Source organism: Brachionichthys hirsutus, chromosome 17 (genome assembly GCF_040956055.1).
Source record: "Brachionichthys hirsutus isolate HB-005 chromosome 17, CSIRO-AGI_Bhir_v1, whole genome shotgun sequence".
In the NCBI taxonomy this organism is placed as follows: domain Eukaryota; kingdom Metazoa; phylum Chordata; class Actinopteri; order Lophiiformes; family Brachionichthyidae; genus Brachionichthys; species Brachionichthys hirsutus.
In genome coordinates this window covers 12,844,793-12,861,106 of record NC_090913.1, presented here as the reverse complement: position 1 = coordinate 12,861,106, position 16,314 = coordinate 12,844,793, and the positions used below count along the sequence as shown (strand labels likewise).

General features: G+C 57.8%; 3 protein-coding genes across 5 annotated transcripts; 1 reads left to right on the top strand and 2 right to left on the bottom strand.

Moving 5' to 3' along the window:
- Positions 1-842: 842 nt before the first annotated feature.
- On the bottom strand, positions 843-5,259 carry polr3f (polymerase (RNA) III (DNA directed) polypeptide F). Of its 3 annotated transcripts, none has more exons than XM_068750800.1 (9): positions 5,051-5,259; positions 4,336-4,453; positions 4,196-4,263; positions 3,936-4,003; positions 2,063-2,175; positions 1,843-1,986; positions 1,343-1,450; positions 1,067-1,258; positions 843-987 (listed from the first exon to the last, which is right to left on the bottom strand). In XM_068750800.1, exons 1-9 carry the CDS (start codon positions 5,110-5,112, stop codon positions 910-912), a joined length of 951 nt encoding a protein of 316 aa, XP_068606901.1. In that variant the 5' UTR covers positions 5,113-5,259; the 3' UTR covers positions 843-909. The 3 variants fall into 3 exon arrangements, with proteins under 3 accessions (XP_068606901.1, XP_068606903.1, XP_068606902.1); XM_068750802.1 differs by having other exon boundaries at positions 1,142-1,258; XM_068750801.1 differs by lacking the exon at positions 5,051-5,259 and adding an exon at positions 4,706-4,951.
- An 802-nt stretch (positions 5,260-6,061) lies between these two features.
- Positions 6,062-11,106, top strand: dzank1 (double zinc ribbon and ankyrin repeat domains 1). The gene is made up of 17 exons (XM_068751454.1): positions 6,062-6,167; positions 6,316-6,460; positions 6,526-6,607; positions 7,436-7,491; positions 7,574-7,691; positions 8,039-8,146; positions 8,230-8,320; positions 8,378-8,499; positions 8,849-9,245; positions 9,328-9,431; positions 9,509-9,592; positions 9,668-9,746; positions 10,002-10,054; positions 10,124-10,201; positions 10,260-10,387; positions 10,649-10,720; positions 10,793-11,106. Exons 1-17 carry the CDS (start codon positions 6,062-6,064, stop codon positions 10,953-10,955), a joined length of 1,986 nt encoding a protein of 661 aa, XP_068607555.1. The 3' UTR covers positions 10,956-11,106.
- A 312-nt stretch (positions 11,107-11,418) lies between these two features.
- Positions 11,419-16,081, bottom strand: kat14 (lysine acetyltransferase 14). Its single transcript, XM_068751158.1, has 10 exons — positions 15,838-16,081; positions 15,630-15,751; positions 15,424-15,545; positions 14,905-15,077; positions 14,299-14,733; positions 13,724-14,223; positions 13,478-13,611; positions 12,285-12,460; positions 12,015-12,205; positions 11,419-11,676 (listed from the first exon to the last, which is right to left on the bottom strand). The coding sequence occupies exons 1-10, from the start codon at positions 16,079-16,081 to the stop codon at positions 11,503-11,505; spliced, it is 2,271 nt and encodes a 756-aa protein (XP_068607259.1). The 3' UTR covers positions 11,419-11,502.
- Between the last annotated feature and the right edge of the window lie 233 nt (positions 16,082-16,314).

Sequence of the window (16,314 nt, the reverse complement as noted above, 5' to 3'; positions counted from 1 at the left end):
ATCGGAACGAGCTGCAGGGAATGACGGGATGGAATCCGCCACGCCCCCGCGGCCGATCGCCCCGCCCCCGCGTCTTTATCGGATTCTGGCTTTCATCTTCACCACTCCGGCGGGCGGGTTCTGTGGGGAACTGGGTCCGAGTAGGAAGTTCTGGTGATATGTGTGTGTGTGTGTGGGGGGGGGGCGGTTCCCCCCTTCTCTACCTGTATGCTGGGGGGGCTTCAGGGGGCTCAAACCATTTACAGATGAGACATAAACAGGAAGTGGCGTCAGGTGGTGGGCGTGGCTTTGTGTCAAGAGGCAGAGCACTGAATAATGAATGATGCTAATAGGGCTGCAGCCGCTAAGGCTTATGGGTAGGAGAGTATTGATCAATCATCAGTCCTGCTCTCTGATTGGACAGAACACCTCATCACATCGACCTGCTAGAAAACAGAGACAGACAGAGACACAAAGACAAACACAGACACAAAGAGACACGGACAGAGACAAAGACAGACACAGAGACAGACACAGAGACAGAGACAGACAGACACAAAGACAGACACAGAGACAGAGACAGAGACAGAGACAGACACAGAGACAGAGACAGAGACAGAGACAGAGACAGACACAGAGACAGACACAAAGACAGAGACAGAGACAGAGACAGAGACAGACACAGAGACAGAGACAGAGACAGACACAAAGACAGACACAGAGACAGAGACAGACACAGACACAGAGACAGAGACAGAGACAGAGACAGAGACAGACAGACACAGAGACAGAGAGAGACACAGACAGAGACACAGCGCCCCCTCTGGTCGTAGAGGGAACTGAAGGGACTCAAAGCAGCCCGACACCGTTTGGTTGTTTATTGACACAACGCGGGTGCTAAATAGAGACATGGCGCTCTGGTCGGCGCTGTCAGACGTCCAGCCACTCCGTCACGTAGACGCAGTTGGACGGAGAGATCTCTCCTCCTTCGTGACAGTCGTCAAACACCTGAGGAGAGGAAGCAGCAGGTCAGGGCCGCACCTGCACCTGAACACCTTGAAGGCGGTGCTTGTGCCGGCCGTGTTACCGGGCAGAGGCCGCACGGCGTCCGGACCAGGCCGGTGGGCGGGATGACGGCGTTGACGCCGCGGTAGAGCTTCACCTGTCCGTCCACGCTGCCCACCGTCCCCTCCTTGGCCGCGATGACGCTCATCTCCGCCTTCCCGTCGTAGATGAGCGTGTTCAGGATGGTCTCGATGTCGTCCATGGACAGATCCACCTGCGGACGACCTGCCGGTCAGTCTGGGCGTGGTCAGCAGGTCGTGTGACTCGTGTGATGTCATAAAGGGGGTGGGGCACTCACTTTACTGATTCCCAGCTCACAGATGTACTTCCAGACTTCGTGAGAGGTGGCGAAGGAGCTGTTCCTCTGAACCATCGGACTCTGTCGGCCGTCCCTCGCCGCCTCAGCCTGGACACAGCAGGTCACATGACCCGGAGCCCCCGCCCCGTGGTACCGGAGCCCCCGCCCCGTGGTACCGGAGCCCCCCGCCCCGTGGTACCGGAGCCCCCCGCCCCGTGGTACCGGAGCCCCCGCCCCGTGGTACCGGAGCCCCCGCCCCGTGGTACCGGAGTACCCCCGCCCCGTGGTACCGGAGCCCCCGCCCCGTGGTACCGGAGCCCCCGCCCCGTGGTACCGGAGTACCCCCGCCCCGTGGTACCGGAGCCCCCCGCCCCGTGGTACCGGAGCCCCCGCCCCGTGGTACCGGAGCCCCCCGCCCCGTGGTACCGGAGCCCCCGCCCCGTGGTACCGGAGCCCCCACCCCGTGGTACCGGAGGTGGTATTTATCGCTGTACTTGTACCTTGCTCTGCAGGAACTTGAAGCACTGCTGATTCAGAACTTCCACAAACTCGGACTCAAAGTCCTGGTCGCTGTACCAGGCGCCGCCCGTCACCGAGCGGTCCGGCTGCAGGTTGTACAACATGTAAACCTTCTTCTTTGACGCCTGCAGAGGGCGGCACAGGTGTCGGTGACATGCGTGCCTCGGAGGCGGGCCTTAAGCGCCGCTGGGTCCGACTCACCGCCACAGATTTGACGGCCTTGATCAGCTTCTTGCTTTCCAGGTTCTTGAGGATCTTATTGATCTCTGTCAGAGGAAGGTTGCTCTTGAAGCGGATGTCTCTGCTCCAGATACCTGCAGCACATGCGACACGCCACGACTCGTCACGACCCGTCACGACACGCCACGACACGCCACGACACGCCACGACACGACTCGTCACGACACGCCACGACGCGCCACGACTCGTCACGACGCGCCACGACTCGTCACGACCCGTCACGACGCGCCACGACGCGCCACGACTCGTCACGACCCGTCACGACACGCCACGACTCGTCACGACCCGTCACGACACGCCACGACACGCCACGACACGCCACGACACGACTCGTCACGACACGCCACGACGCGCCACGACTCGTCACGACGCGCCACGACTCGTCACGACCCGTCACGACGCGCCACGACTCGTCACGACGCGCCACGACTCGTCACGACCCGTCACGACACGCCACGACCCGTCACGACGCGCCACGACTCGTCACGACACGCCACGACTCGTCACGACCCGTCACGACACGCCACGACCCGTCACGACCCGTCACGACACGCCACGACCCGTCACGACACGCCACGACCCGTCACGACACGCCACGACCCGTCACGACACGCCACGACCCGTCACGACACGCCACGACGCGCCACGACACGCCACGACGCGCCACGACTCGTCACGACGCGCCACGACCCGTCACGACGCGCCACGACCCGCCACGACCCGTCACGACACGCCACGACCCGTCACGACACGCCACGACCCGTCACGACACGCCACGACCCGTCACGACACGCCACGACACGCCACGACTCGTCACGACGCGCCACGACCCGTCACGACGTGCCACGACCCGCCACGACCCGTCACGACACGCCACGACCCGTCACGACACGCCACGACCCGTCACGACACGCCACGACCCGTCACGACGCGCCACGACTCGTCACGTCCCGTCACGACACGCCACGACACGCCACGACCCGTCACGACGCGCCACGACTCGTCACGACGCGCCACGACTCGTCACGACGCGCCACGACTCGCCACGACACGCCACGACTCGTCACGACACGCCACGACTCGTCACGACGCGCCACGACTCGTCAACGCGCCACGACGCGCCACGACTCGTCACGACGCGCCACGACTCGTCACGACGCGCCACGACTCGTCACGACGCGCCACGACTCGTCACGACACGCCACGACACGCCACAACTCGTCACGACTCGTCATAACACGCCACGACTCGTCATAACACGCCACGACTCGTCATAACACGCCACGACTCATCACGACTCGTCATAACACGCCACGACTCATCACGACTCGTCATAACACGCCACGACTCGTCACGACACGCCGCGACTCGTCACGACACGCCGCGACCCGTCACGACACGCCGCGACCCGTCACGACACGCCGCGACCCGTCACGACACGCCGCGACCCGTCACGACACGCCGCGACCCGTCACGACACGCCACGACTCGTCACGACACGCCACGACTCGTCACGACACGCCACGACTCGTCACGACACGCCACGACCCGTCACGACACGCCACGACTCGTCACGACACGCCACGACTCGTCACGACACGCCACGACCCGTCACGACACGCCACGACCCGTCACGACACGCCACGACCCGTCACAACACGCCACGACTCGTCACGACACGCCACGACTCGTCACAACACGCTACGACACGCTACAGCTCGCTAGATAGTTGATCAAGCTGAGACGCCTGTGAAGTCGGCTCCTAGCCTAGCAGCTAGCCTAGCAGCTAGCCTAGCAGCTAGCCTAGCAGTTAGCCTAGCAGCTCGAGCCCTACCTTTGTTCCCGGCGTCCTCGATGACCTGATAGACCAGCTTCTCCTGGTTGTCGGAACCTTTCATCTTACTGGAACACAACAAACACTGATGAGGTCAGCAGCCAGTCAAACATCCTGACCAATCAGAGAGCAGGCGATAAACAGAACTAGTAATCTATAATAAGCCCATCACAGAACGCTGCAGTGACGTCACGGACTCGTCTCAGAGTCCAGCGTTAAAGGTCGCTGGTGCATTGTGGGACATCGTCCACCGTGTTTACCTGCCACTCTGACCGTCTTTCATCCTGTACAGGAGACCTGAACTGTTCCTCAGCAAGTCCAGCTGACCCTGGAACAGGTGACATGACAGCTTGACTGCTCGGGGGAGGGGCTTCAGCAGTCACATGATCATAGGACTAACCAATGACAGCAGCTTGTTGATGGCCATGGCTCTCTGCTGAGGGTCCAGGTGAGGCATGTCGTTCTGGATCACCTGGTCTGTGATGCCCTGAGGAAACTGCTGACACAGCTCTTTGATCCTGCAGCAGACAACCAATCGATTGATCATCTGTTGGCCAATGAAAGACTAATCGTTTGTTGGGGAGTTTGGCTCCATTTTTATCGAGGAGCTAAATAAAATGACCATCAATAGATAAGCAGGTTGAATAATCCTATAATTTATGACGTTATGTCACTTTAAAGCTATGATGATGGAAAGTCACCTGACATCAAAGCGACTCCTCACATTTTAAGTTAATTGATCATTATTGTTCCCCATTAATCATTATTACATTGATTAAACGATGACATCATCACAGGCCCCTCCGCGTTCACCGTGCTCAGACTCCTCTGCTCGGGTGACCGAACCCTTGAGCAACCCCTCATTTGCATACACCTCAAACGCCTGATTCGCCCAGGCCGGTGATGAACAACTTTACTGTCTTCACTGAACATAGAGGAGACCCGAACTCTGGTTCTGACCCGACCGGACTCTCAGCCGAACTCCCGGTCGGGTCATGGTGTTTCCTGAAACGGCTCGATTCCCGACATGAACGCTGCTTTTTCTCGCGACAGCTCGTGAAACTAACTGCGTGTTAATTTAAATGGAGTTCGGTGTTAGATCTCGCGACACTGACCTCCTCTCGACCTCGGCGGGTTCGAGAAGGTTCGTCTCCTTCTTCACTTTGACCTCCGTCATTTCCACTCGGTTCGGTTCTCCTAACTCTTAATGGCCTCAGTTTTAGGGTGATTAGTTTGTTAGCTAGCTAGCTAGCTCGTCTGGGGTCCCCAGAAATTAGCTGTCCTGAAAACAGCCTGATGAAAACAGACGGCGAGAACCGGAACTACAAATCGAACCGGAACCGGAACCCATCTTTAGCGTCTTTACTGCTCAAAATGACGTGACGTGACGATGGTGATTGTTTTAATTCTGATGACATCACAGACATGTTGACTGAATCTGTAATTTCACGTTGTGATGATCAAGTGGAAAAATGAAAATAAATTTAATTTGATTTAAAATAAATAAAATATTTACGGATATAACAAAAATAGTCACAAACGGATGTTCTGTTATCAGCTCATCTGACCACTGAAACGGGCGGAGCTTGTTGCTACGCGTTGCTATGCGTTGCTACGCGTTGCTACGCGTCCGTTTCCGTACACAGCAGCGGGTTAAACTGAGTGTGTCGTTCAGCGGCTTGTCGGAGATCAATCATTTAATTTTAGATTAATAGAGCTAAACGGACATGCGCAGCTCTTTCATTAACAACTTCCGGTCCTTCATTAAACTCTCGTCTTCTGAGGAACACAGAAACGGACTCCTGAGTCGCTTCTAAGTGGCTTTCAGAGGTCAGTGTCTCTCTCTCTCGCTCTACCATGAGTCTTGGGTTCTGTCCAAGGTTTCTGCCTGTTAAAGGGAAGTCTTTCCTTGCCTCCGTCTCAGAGTTCTTGCGGGTCTAGTTGGGTTCCGTCTTTCCTGCCACTCCTGTAAAGTGCCTTGAGATGACTTCCTGTTGTGATCTGGCGCTATATAAATAAAGATTAATTGAATGATTTCTGACATTGTTACATACCGTTTAGTAGCATTTATTTTATTTCATAAATATCGTCACTCTTTCACTGATGATGTATGACAGACAGTCGTCATGACGGCGGGCGCAGTGTCAGCACCGCACATCATTCCCATCATGCATCTGGAGAAACACAGAGCCAAGAACCTCGACACCGCAACACGTGTGTCCATCCAATCAGGTACCAGAACACACCTGTACCTCACAGCGGTGGCTGCCGAGGGCCCCTGAGCAAGGCACCGACCCCCCACTGTGTGCGTGCGTGTTAACGTTCACTGAAGTACTTTAATACAAGCGTGTAAACAGCTGACAGGTGTCCTCGACTCCAGACACTCCAGGTGTGCTCGTCTTCTACACTGTGGATGGATCGAGGCCTGTGGGGGAGGGGCGGGGGTCAGCCGGTGGCAGGAAGTACAGCCAGCCCATCCTGCTGCCTGCTGGGAGAGTGGTTGTCAAGGCGATGGCCATCACCAGGTAACAGCTCACCTGAAGACGTGTCAAAACAACCTTCAGACTACCGTCCGTCTGTCCGTCTGCAGCGACGGGAGAGAGAGCGCGGTGGTGACAAAGGTGTTCTCTGTAGAGCAGGTAGACGCAGACAGGAAGGAGCGCCAGCAGCAGGTAATCACTGCTCCTACACTACATTTCCCATCAGTCTCACACCTCAAGAGGATTGATTCGTATCTTTCTTCTGTGGTTCCTGTTCCAGTCTGAAGGAGCCTCAGGTTCTGCAGGTTCTGCTCGGAAGCCTCCAGGTGTGTGCGGTAACTATGTGTGCTACGTGTAGCGCTCAGCTGCTAGCTGCCAGCAATTGACTCACAAGACAGAGGCAGGTGAAGTTTCGCCTAGCGTAGCACAGTTACGTGAAGCTGGGGAAACTGTTAGCTCGGGGCTATCATGTTAGCATGCTGTATTTTGTCAGCTAACAAGCTAATCAGAACCTCAAAGACCTGGAACCTGCATCTGAGCTAACGGGATGAAGAAGCTCATTTTAAATGGTCTTATGCTAATTGTTAGCATCACAGTCAAACTATGGAGGGTTTATTGTAGTGATGCTGAACCGAACAGATGATGATGATCCTCCCTAGCTTAGCCATTGTTAAAGCTATTAGCGTGCTGTGTGTTGTTAGCTTACAGACAGCTTAGCAGCCCACCCTGCAGTCACTGGAGCTTGAAGATGATTGGACGGTTGTGCCCATAAGCTAAGATTGAGGGCCTCTTCTCACATAGTGCTAACTGTTAGCATCAGAGCTACACCATGGTCACATGGCTTCACTTAGTTATTCCTGCTGTTTGTCCTCAGAGTGGAGCATGATGGGAAAAGGCTGTCCTCAGTCAGGTCCTCGTCCACTGACCTTGCTCAGCACCTCAGAGGTGAAAGGTCGCCGCCAGCTCACCTGCTGTGGAACCCAGACGGTCGGTGCTAACGTTTATTGTGTCGTTTGTTAGAGCTCAGGTGTGCTGAAACAGCTGGACAGCACACAGACTGAGATCAACCTCCTAAGGTACGGGGAGCAAGCTAAGCTAAGCTAAGCTAAGCTAAGCTAAGCTAAGCCTGTATTAAAAACATTTCTGTCATCTGTCTGGGTGTCCCAGGTGTTTGAGTTCTCGTCCTTCAGAGCCGTTTGCTCAGTTCTGTCCTCATTGTGGCGCTGCAGTTCCTCCATTACCCGAACAGAGACCGCCCCCTGCTGAGGGAGGGCAGGTATTACACCTGACACTCAGCGGCGGACCTTTGGCATGAAAGTCATGTTGTGTTAACACTGAGGGTGAAGTTAAGATGTTCACCTTGCTTTACTGGTAAAGTGGCGTCACCCGGAGGCCCCGCCCATCCAGGCGTCGCCCCGGAGGCCCGGTTATTTCGACATCTTGAGGGAACTGGATGGTCCTGGAGTCGTTCTTTTATTTAAAATAAAATTTAGGGTGGTTGGAGGGGTGCAGCGTGAGTCGGGGGGGGAATGGCCACCAGCAGGAAGTGAACCCTGGGTCTCACTAGCACCCCTGCTGGGTTGACCTGCAGCACTTAACCCAGGGCGTGTCCCATGATGTCAGGTGACGTGCTGCGGGTTCTGTGGCGCCCCGGTTCCTGTCAACAGTCAGAGCTGTTTGGTGTGTGAGGCCCCCGTGCGTCGACGACCACAGTCCAGCCTCACGCCGCAGGTAAACGCACCTCAGTCCGGTGTTCAGCCCCCCCGTGTCGTGATGACATCACCAGGATGTTTCCTGTTGTTGCTGCTCTGTAGGGTCACCGACTCTGCGTCTGTTGTGGAAGTGGGAATCCAACTCACATCACCAGGTGTCTCACCTGCGAGAGCCGCCTACAGCAGGTGAGACAAACACACTGATGACACACAGGGTGTTCTACGGTTACATGGTTTGTGTTGCTACAGGCAACGCAAGCTGGGAACAGCGCCCCCCCTTTCCCGTTGGCAGACGGCGGGATGCCGTCCTGCACCAGGTGTGGCCGTACGAACCGCCGAGACGCCAGATACTGCGGCTGGTGTGCTTCCAAGGTGAACACACACCTGAGCTAACGGTGGCTGTGTTAATGGCTGATCACAGAAACACACTGTCTAAGTCTAATTAGCTCTGGGCTAGCTAACCCTGAGCGAGTCCAACGCAGATCAAATAGTCGTAGCTAACCCGCTAGTTCAGCATTAGCTGAAGTGTTACCTGAGGGTGGTGTTAACCCATGCATGGTTTATAAAGGTAAAGCTAAGAGCCGGCGCTAACACCCAAACCTGCTTCAAATCGGTGCTAGCTCACTTGCTACTGTTAGCATAACGTGATAACCATGTATTTCTGATAAAGCTGGGCTAATCCCATCTTGAGACTGAAGCATTGTGGGAAATGTATTTCTAGCTTTGTCGTGCAGCCGGCTGTGAGATCTGTTGGCAATGTGGAGCGAGTGGGCAACCATGCGCCTTCTACTGTGGAGCATGCGGCGTCTTCCTGCAGTCGCAGGCCCCGCCCAAATCTTACAATGACATCACAGCGCCTGACGAGCACCTCTCCACCAATCAGGTATCCTGCAGAACGCAAGGCAAGCAGGATGATCTCTACCTGTGTGAGCAGCCTTCCCAAGACAAGATGAGGCTGACCACGCCCACTGCAGACAAGAACACACAGACCGCTGGACTCTATTACCCATCAGCCCCTGAGCTGGAGAAGAAGGAGCAACAGAGGGCCCTTCAGATCAGCAAGCAGCGGGCAGTCAGAGACCGCCAGCTGCCACCGACCGCCATCAGCCCGGGCAGAGGTCAAATACTACCGATACTCCCACAGATACTACTGGTACTACTACTGGTGCTACTACAGTACTACAATCAATCTGCCCTCAGGTTACTGGAGGAAACAGCTGGACCATGTGTGTGCTCACCTGAGGAGCTATGTGCAGAACAACGCCCCCTTCAGGGCTCTGTTGGGAGAGCCTCGACTGGGCCGGGTAGGCCCAGCTAGCTCTCAATGATCCTCTGTTCAGCTCGGTATCAGGTTCAGGTAAATCTATTGATCTGGGCTCAGGTGGTTTCTGCAGTGATGCAGGAAGACCTCCACGAAGTTACTCTGACTGTCGGCTTCAAGTCAGCGGGACAGGAAGTCAAGCCGGTGAGCCCCGGAACAGTTTACCAAAACGCTGACGGGTGATGTGATTGGCTGACGTTGTGTTTGATCCGACCGGAGGATGGCGCTGGACCGACTGCAGGCGGGCCCGAGGACCTGAGCAGCGTCACAGAGGGGTCAGCAGACAGCAGCGGTCCGAGTAAGAGCTAACAGCGGTCCGTTTAGCGTTAGCCATGAGCACGCCGGGCGCCGTGAACGACCTCTAGTCCTTCCCGCAGATCAGTTAGCTAACCAGCAAGTATGCTAGCAAACAACCAGCACCAGGTGTTTCACCAGGTGTTTCACCAGGTGTCTGTCCTGGTGGCGTGTCCATAAAAGCTTCAGCTCAGAACAGAAGCTAGCTAAACAACAAAGAGCTAACATGCTAGCTAAGGCAGCTTATTGTGTCCGACAGGAAGCAGTCGGTCCACAGGTGTAACGAAGACAAGCTGGACACCCAAACCTCCGGTGAGACACCTGAACCATCTGCGCAGGTAGAGGTGAAAGCTGCTCTCTCATTGGTTCACCTGGTTGCAGGCCAAGAACGTCCAGCTGCTGGAGGAGCTGGGTCCGGGTCGGGGTCAGATAGCGGTCATCCAGCAGCTCCTGGATCAGGTACGAGCCTTTCAGCCAATCCGCAGGCGGCGTACTCTGATTGGTCCATTTGCTTTAGGGGGCGGATCCCACCTGCTGCAGCGATGATGGCCGCCATGCTCTGGTGGTTGCCGTGGTGAACGGCCACCATGCGGCCCTCCCCGTGTTGGTGCAGCGAGGAGCTGACGTCAACCAGCAGTCGGCGGGGTAAGAAGAGCAGCGCGCTCACCTGAGGTCCCTCAAGATCCCTCACCTGATCAGACCTCCAATCAGCGCCAGCTGATTGGAGGTCTGATCAGCCAATCAGCCAATCAGCATCAGCTCCAGGTTAAAACGGGAGCTGATGGAGGTGCTGGTGCTCCTCCCGGAACAGGAAGTGTGTCCGTTTCCAGATTAGCATTGCTAGCACTAGCACAGATCTGTGAGGGGTGTGGTCTGATGTGATGAAGGTGACCTCCTCTTTCTCAGGAGGAACTCCGCCCTGCATGAAGCTGCAGCTCTGGGTTCTGAAGGTCTGCAGTGTGCACAGGTTCTGCTCAGGTGAGGTGAAACACCTTTAATGATAACGCCCCTCCCACCTCTGATGTCACCGTGACATCATGTGTGCTCCAGGTGTCGGGCCAGCGGGCGGTGCAGAAACGCCGGCGGTCAGACGGCGTACGACGTCGCCGTGGAGTCTGGCTGCAGCGACCTGGTCGCTCTGCTGGCGGCTCGGACCGGGCGGGACCTACTGGGCAGAGTGGGAGGAGCCAACGGCAAACCGGGGGGTTTCTGACTGGCTGCTGGGCAGAGTGGGAGGAGCCAACGTCAAACTGGAGGCTTTCTGACTGGCTGCTGGGCAGAGTGGGAGGAGCCAACGTCAAACTGGAGGCTTTCTGACTGGCTGCTGTTTGTAAACATGGTCTTGGAAATAAATGACAAACTGGACTCGTCTCACGTTTCAGCCAATAGAACCTGCTGTACGTGTAGAGCCCGCCCCCCCGTACTCATGGCGGGGGGTGAAGGGGGGCCGCTTTGTGTTTCCTGTTCAGGCTTTGGCACTTCCACGTCTGAGTGTGGGCGTGGCTTCACGTGAGTCTCTGGACGGGTGACTCATGTTGTCTGTTTATGTCCCGCTGCTAGCAGCACTGCAAAGGTATTAATCTACTCCTGTTACGCAAACGAGGACACGCCCTCTGATCCATGAACCCGATCAACGTGGATTTAGCACGATTTATTGAAACACTCAAACAGTTGAAGGTAAAAGGTTTACTGACAGGAAACGAAAGGTCACATGATCGAACCACTTCCTGTAACCCGGGTTCGTCCTGTCTGGAGACAGCTCAGCGTCTCAGGCGGAGGAAGAAGGCGTGGCGGCACTCGCTGCTGTCCACGGGGTAATACTTATCGTAGAAGTCCAGGATGTACTCCTCCGCCTGGAAGCCCAACTTCTGGTACAGCAGCATGGCGGCGTTGCTCGCGGACACGTGCAGCGTCACGTCTTTGCCCATACACGTCTGGAAGACAAGGACGGAACCGCAGGACGTCAGTGGCCCCGCCTCCAGGTGAAGGTCCGTCAGAGGTAATGGGGGGTCTCCCAAGGACCAGCAAACCGGCGGGAGAAGCAGACGTCTCTCACCTGGACAAATAATACAGCCCCGCCCACAGCAGCCGCCGCCCGTTAAAGGGCCCCGCCCACAGCAGCCGCCGCCCGTTAAACGGCCCCGCCCACAGCAGCCGCCGCCCGTTAAACGGCCCCGCCCACAGCAGCCGCCGCCCGTTAAACGGCCCCGCCCACAGCCCGGCACCCCAACAGGCTGGACCCTCTGCAGTAATCCTTGCTGTCGTAACTCACCTGAATCAGGTGGTAGATCATGAAGGTACCGATGCCGGCCCTCCTCCACTCAGGATGGACCAGCAGGAAGGAGATGTAGGCCTCGTTGTACTTCACATCCGGAACCATGAACCCAAAGCCGACCACGACCCTCTTATAGAGGACGACCACGCTGAAGTCCGGGTACTGGAGACACTCCGACAGGTCCACACCTGGTGGAGGACAACAGCAACCGTGGGTTGGGACAGGTAGGACGGCGGCCCACGGCCCGCGCCGGTTAGAACACGGTACCTGGCCAGAAGCTGCTGTGACACATGGAGTTGACGGAGGGGATGTGGTTTGGGCGGACGTAGCAGTAGTCGATGGGGGCGCCGGGGTCAGGGACCCAGTCGGGGTCCTTCCTGTGGGAGTGGGCTCTGATCTCCTGCAGCAACCTCAGCTTCACCGGACGGCTCTCGTAATCTCTCCTGAGGAACCAAGAGCAAGAACACGAGTTCTACACCACCACCACATCTGAATGTCAGGTTCTCCACCCGACAGAAGGTCAGAGGTCAGGTTCTCCACCCCACAGAAGGTCAGAGGTCAGGTTCTCCACCCGACAGAAGGTCAGAGGTCAGGTTCTCCACCCGACAGAAGGTCGGAGGTCAGGTTCTCCACCCGACAGAAGGTCGGAGGTCAGGTTCTCCACCCGACAGAAGGTCAGAGGTCAGGTTCTCCACCCCACAGAAGGTCGGAGGTCTGGTTCTCCACCCGACAGAAGGTCGGAGGTCAGGTTCTCCACCCGACAGAAGGTCAGAGGTCTGGTTCTCCACCCGACAGAAGGTCAGAGGTCAGGTTCTCCACCCCACAGAAGGTCGGAGGTCAGGTTCTCCACCCCACAGAAGGTCGGAGGTCTGGTTCTCCACCCCACAGAAGGTCGGAGGTCAGGTTCTCCACCCCACAGAAGGTCGGAGGTCAGGTTCTCCACCCGACAGAAGGTCAGAGGTCAGGTTCTCCACCCCACAGAAGGTCGGAGGTCAGGTTCTCCACCCGACAGGTCAGAGGTCAGGTTCTCCACCCCACAGAAGGTCGGAGGTCAGGTTCTCCACCCCACAGAAGGTCAGAGGTCAGGTTCTCCACCCCACAGAAGGTCAGAGGTCAGGTTCTCCACCCGACAGAAGGTCAGAGGTCAGGTTCTCCACCCGACAGGTCGGAGGTCTGGTTCTCCACCCCACAGAAGGTCGGAGGTCAGGTTCTCCACCCGACAGGTCGGAGGTCTGGTTCTCCACCCCACAGAAGGTCGGAGGTCAGGTTCTCCACCCGACAGAAGGTCGGAGGTCAGGTTCTCCACCCGACAGAAGGTCAGAGGTCAGGTTCTCCACCCCACAGAAGGTCAGAGGTCAGGTTCTCCACCCGACAGAAGGTCAGAGGTCAGGTTCTCCACCCGACAGGTCGGAGGTCTGGTTCTCCACCCCACAGAAGGTCGGAGGTCAGGTTCCCTGTACCTGATGTAGGGCTTCAGGATGCGGGAGGTGTACGGACTCTTGATGCTCTGGTCCAAACTGCCCTCGTCTCCCATCAAGCGCTGGCAGAAGGACACGGAGTGTTGTTGGACGCCCCGTCTCCTGGACACGCTGGTCTGCACACAGACGGACACGGAGTGTTGTTGGACGCCCCGCCCCCGCCCCCGCCTCCTGGACGCTGGTCGTCTCTCCTCGTAGACGGAATGCTGCAGGAGGAATCGTCGTTACCTGGAAGCGATCCAGAACACGCAGCTCCTGGCTGTTGGTTCCGGCTCGCACCTGCGTGTCCACCTCCTGGACACAGTAGAGCCCTCCCACCAGGCTGAGGGTCGCGCTGATGGCCCGATCGATGTCCAGCAGGGGGAGCCCTCTCTGCCTCTTGGCCTGGCGGATCAGCAGCTTCCTGTGGAGACGTTTGGCCTGAGGCGTGACAGCCAGCGCCAGCGGACAGGCGTCCAGCCGCCGCAGCAGCATCCTCTCCTCGTACAGGCTGAGCATGGCGAGGCGAGGAGGCTCCGCCTTCTCGGCGTGGGGAATCCTCCTCCGCTCAGGTCCTCCAGCACCAACAACCCCCCCCGAAGACGGACCTCCACTCAGTCCAAACGTCTCCTCAAGGTCGTCCTCGCCCTCGCTCTGCGCTTCACGTTTAATGTGAGACGCTACCCTGGGAGGCGGGACGTCCTCCGTCCCCGGGTCAATCATTCCCTCCGTCTCCATCTCCTCATCATCTGGAGGACCCAGAGAGGACATTGATCGTCTCCGTCACGCTAAGCCACACCCCGGGGGGTTTGGCCTTCACTCACCGTGGAACAGAGCCTGTGGAGGCATGGCGTCGGGGATGAGGTCCGCCTCCGACAGCAGACTGGGTGTCGCTGAATGAGACGCCGGCGTCCCCGGGGCGGAGAAGTCCGGCGACGGGGACGGCGATGGGCTTGTGAGGGGCGTTCGGTCGGAAGAGCTGAGGGAGGAGAAATCAATGACCTCTCCTTTCTCCAGGACGAGGTCGGGCCGGCGTCCGGCGCCGCCTCCACGCCCTCCACTCAGCTTAGCAGGCGTGGAGGCGGCGCTGTGGTCAGCGCAGACTCCCACCGCCTCCTTCTGAGCCCGACGGATGTCCTTCGCCTCCTGTGTGCGGGAACGCTTTTCCTTCAGCTGCATGGCGTTCTCCACCGGGTTCCTGGCGCCACGCTTCCTCAGACCCTCAACAGTAATGACCGGGTCCAGGGCGGGTTTGGAGGCTGCAGGTGAAACGCTAACCATCAGCCTCCAGGGTTAGCGACAGCGCTAACCATCAGCCTCCAGGGTTAGCGACAGCGCTAACCATCAGCCTCCAGGGTTAGCGACAGCGCTAACCATCAGCCTCCAGGGTTAGCGACAGCGCTAACCAGAAGAACGCGAGCGGACCGTACCTTTAGCCTTGGGCGCAGATTTGTCCACCACAGGTCTCAGGGTCGGAGGTCGGTTCTGAACCAGCTTCCACCAACCGGGCTCACCGAACTCTTGAGCTCCCGAACGGAAGAAGGTCGGACTCCCGACCGACAGACAGCCGGCCACCGTGCTCCACCAGGTCGACGTCTTCTTCCTGCCCAAGACAGGAAACGCAACATCAGCGGAAGATTCAGGAATGTCAAAGGAACTCACCTGACCATGACCCCGACCCTCTGACCCCGACCCTGTGACCCCGACCCAACGCAGACGTGTTTGTCTCAGGTCACGATGAATTCTACTCTCTAAAGTACTGTAGTAGTAGTAGTACTTCCGTTACTTTCAGCCCGACCGTTTCGTGCTAATGCTACAACGCCGTACTGAAGGTACTTTAGCGATGCTAACAACACTTCTGTGCTTTAGCAGCCGCTAAAGTCGGAGGAGCAAACAGGAAGTGGTCACTGCCTGGTCCACCTGGGCTTGACCCTCACTCAGCAACACACCTGGTTCCCAGCAGGAAGTTCCAGTGTCGGCCAATGAAAGCACAGATGTCCTCCTTCCACCTGAAGTAACCCTGGCGACCCGTCCCCTCCAGAGACAGGTTGTACATGGCCAGCATCACCACCTGAGGGCGGAGAGGAAACCTTGAGTTCAGGTGATGCTGCGGGGCGGGGCGGGGCGGGGCGTCCAGCTGGGGGCCGGCGAGCACCTGCTGCCAGGTGAGCCTCATCCTCTCGAAGCTCTCCTTCCCGTCCTCGCCGCAGTCGCTGCAGGTGAACTTGAAGAAGTTGTCTCCCTTCAGGTAGCTGGGCTGGTCGCCATGGAGCTGAGCTGGAGGACAGTCGGGGAGAGGACGTCAGCCTGGAGGACACTCGTCCCCTGTGCTGATCGGCTGCAGCAGCGTCACCCGTCCTCACCTGCAGGGACCCACTTGTGACAGCGGTCGCAGTAGAAGGACATGTCCTCGCAGGCCCCGCCCCCTTCGGCCTCCTCGCCCACGTCACTGGTCAAAGAGTCCCCGCTCTGGTCATGTGACAGATCCACCGACCCCTGATCCTCGGACTCCACCATCAGCAGAGTCTCCCCCTCCACCTCCCCCTCCTCCAGGCCCTCAGAGGCCCCGCCCTCTGCCCCGCCCAGCTGCTCGCTGCTGCTGTCCATCCGGCGATCAGGTGCGTCCGTGGTCCTGTGGGCGGAGCTCCGCCTCCAGCTGCTGGGTCAGGGACCTCTGCTCCTCCAGGAGCCTCAGGTTCTCCTTCCTCCTGGCCAGACGCTCCAGATCTCTGAGGACTCCCTCGTGGAGACGCTGGAAGAAGAACAAATGGTGATCCTCCATCGATCGCAATGTTAACGAAAACCCTAAGGTGATCCAGAATCCGGCACCAAAACCGAAC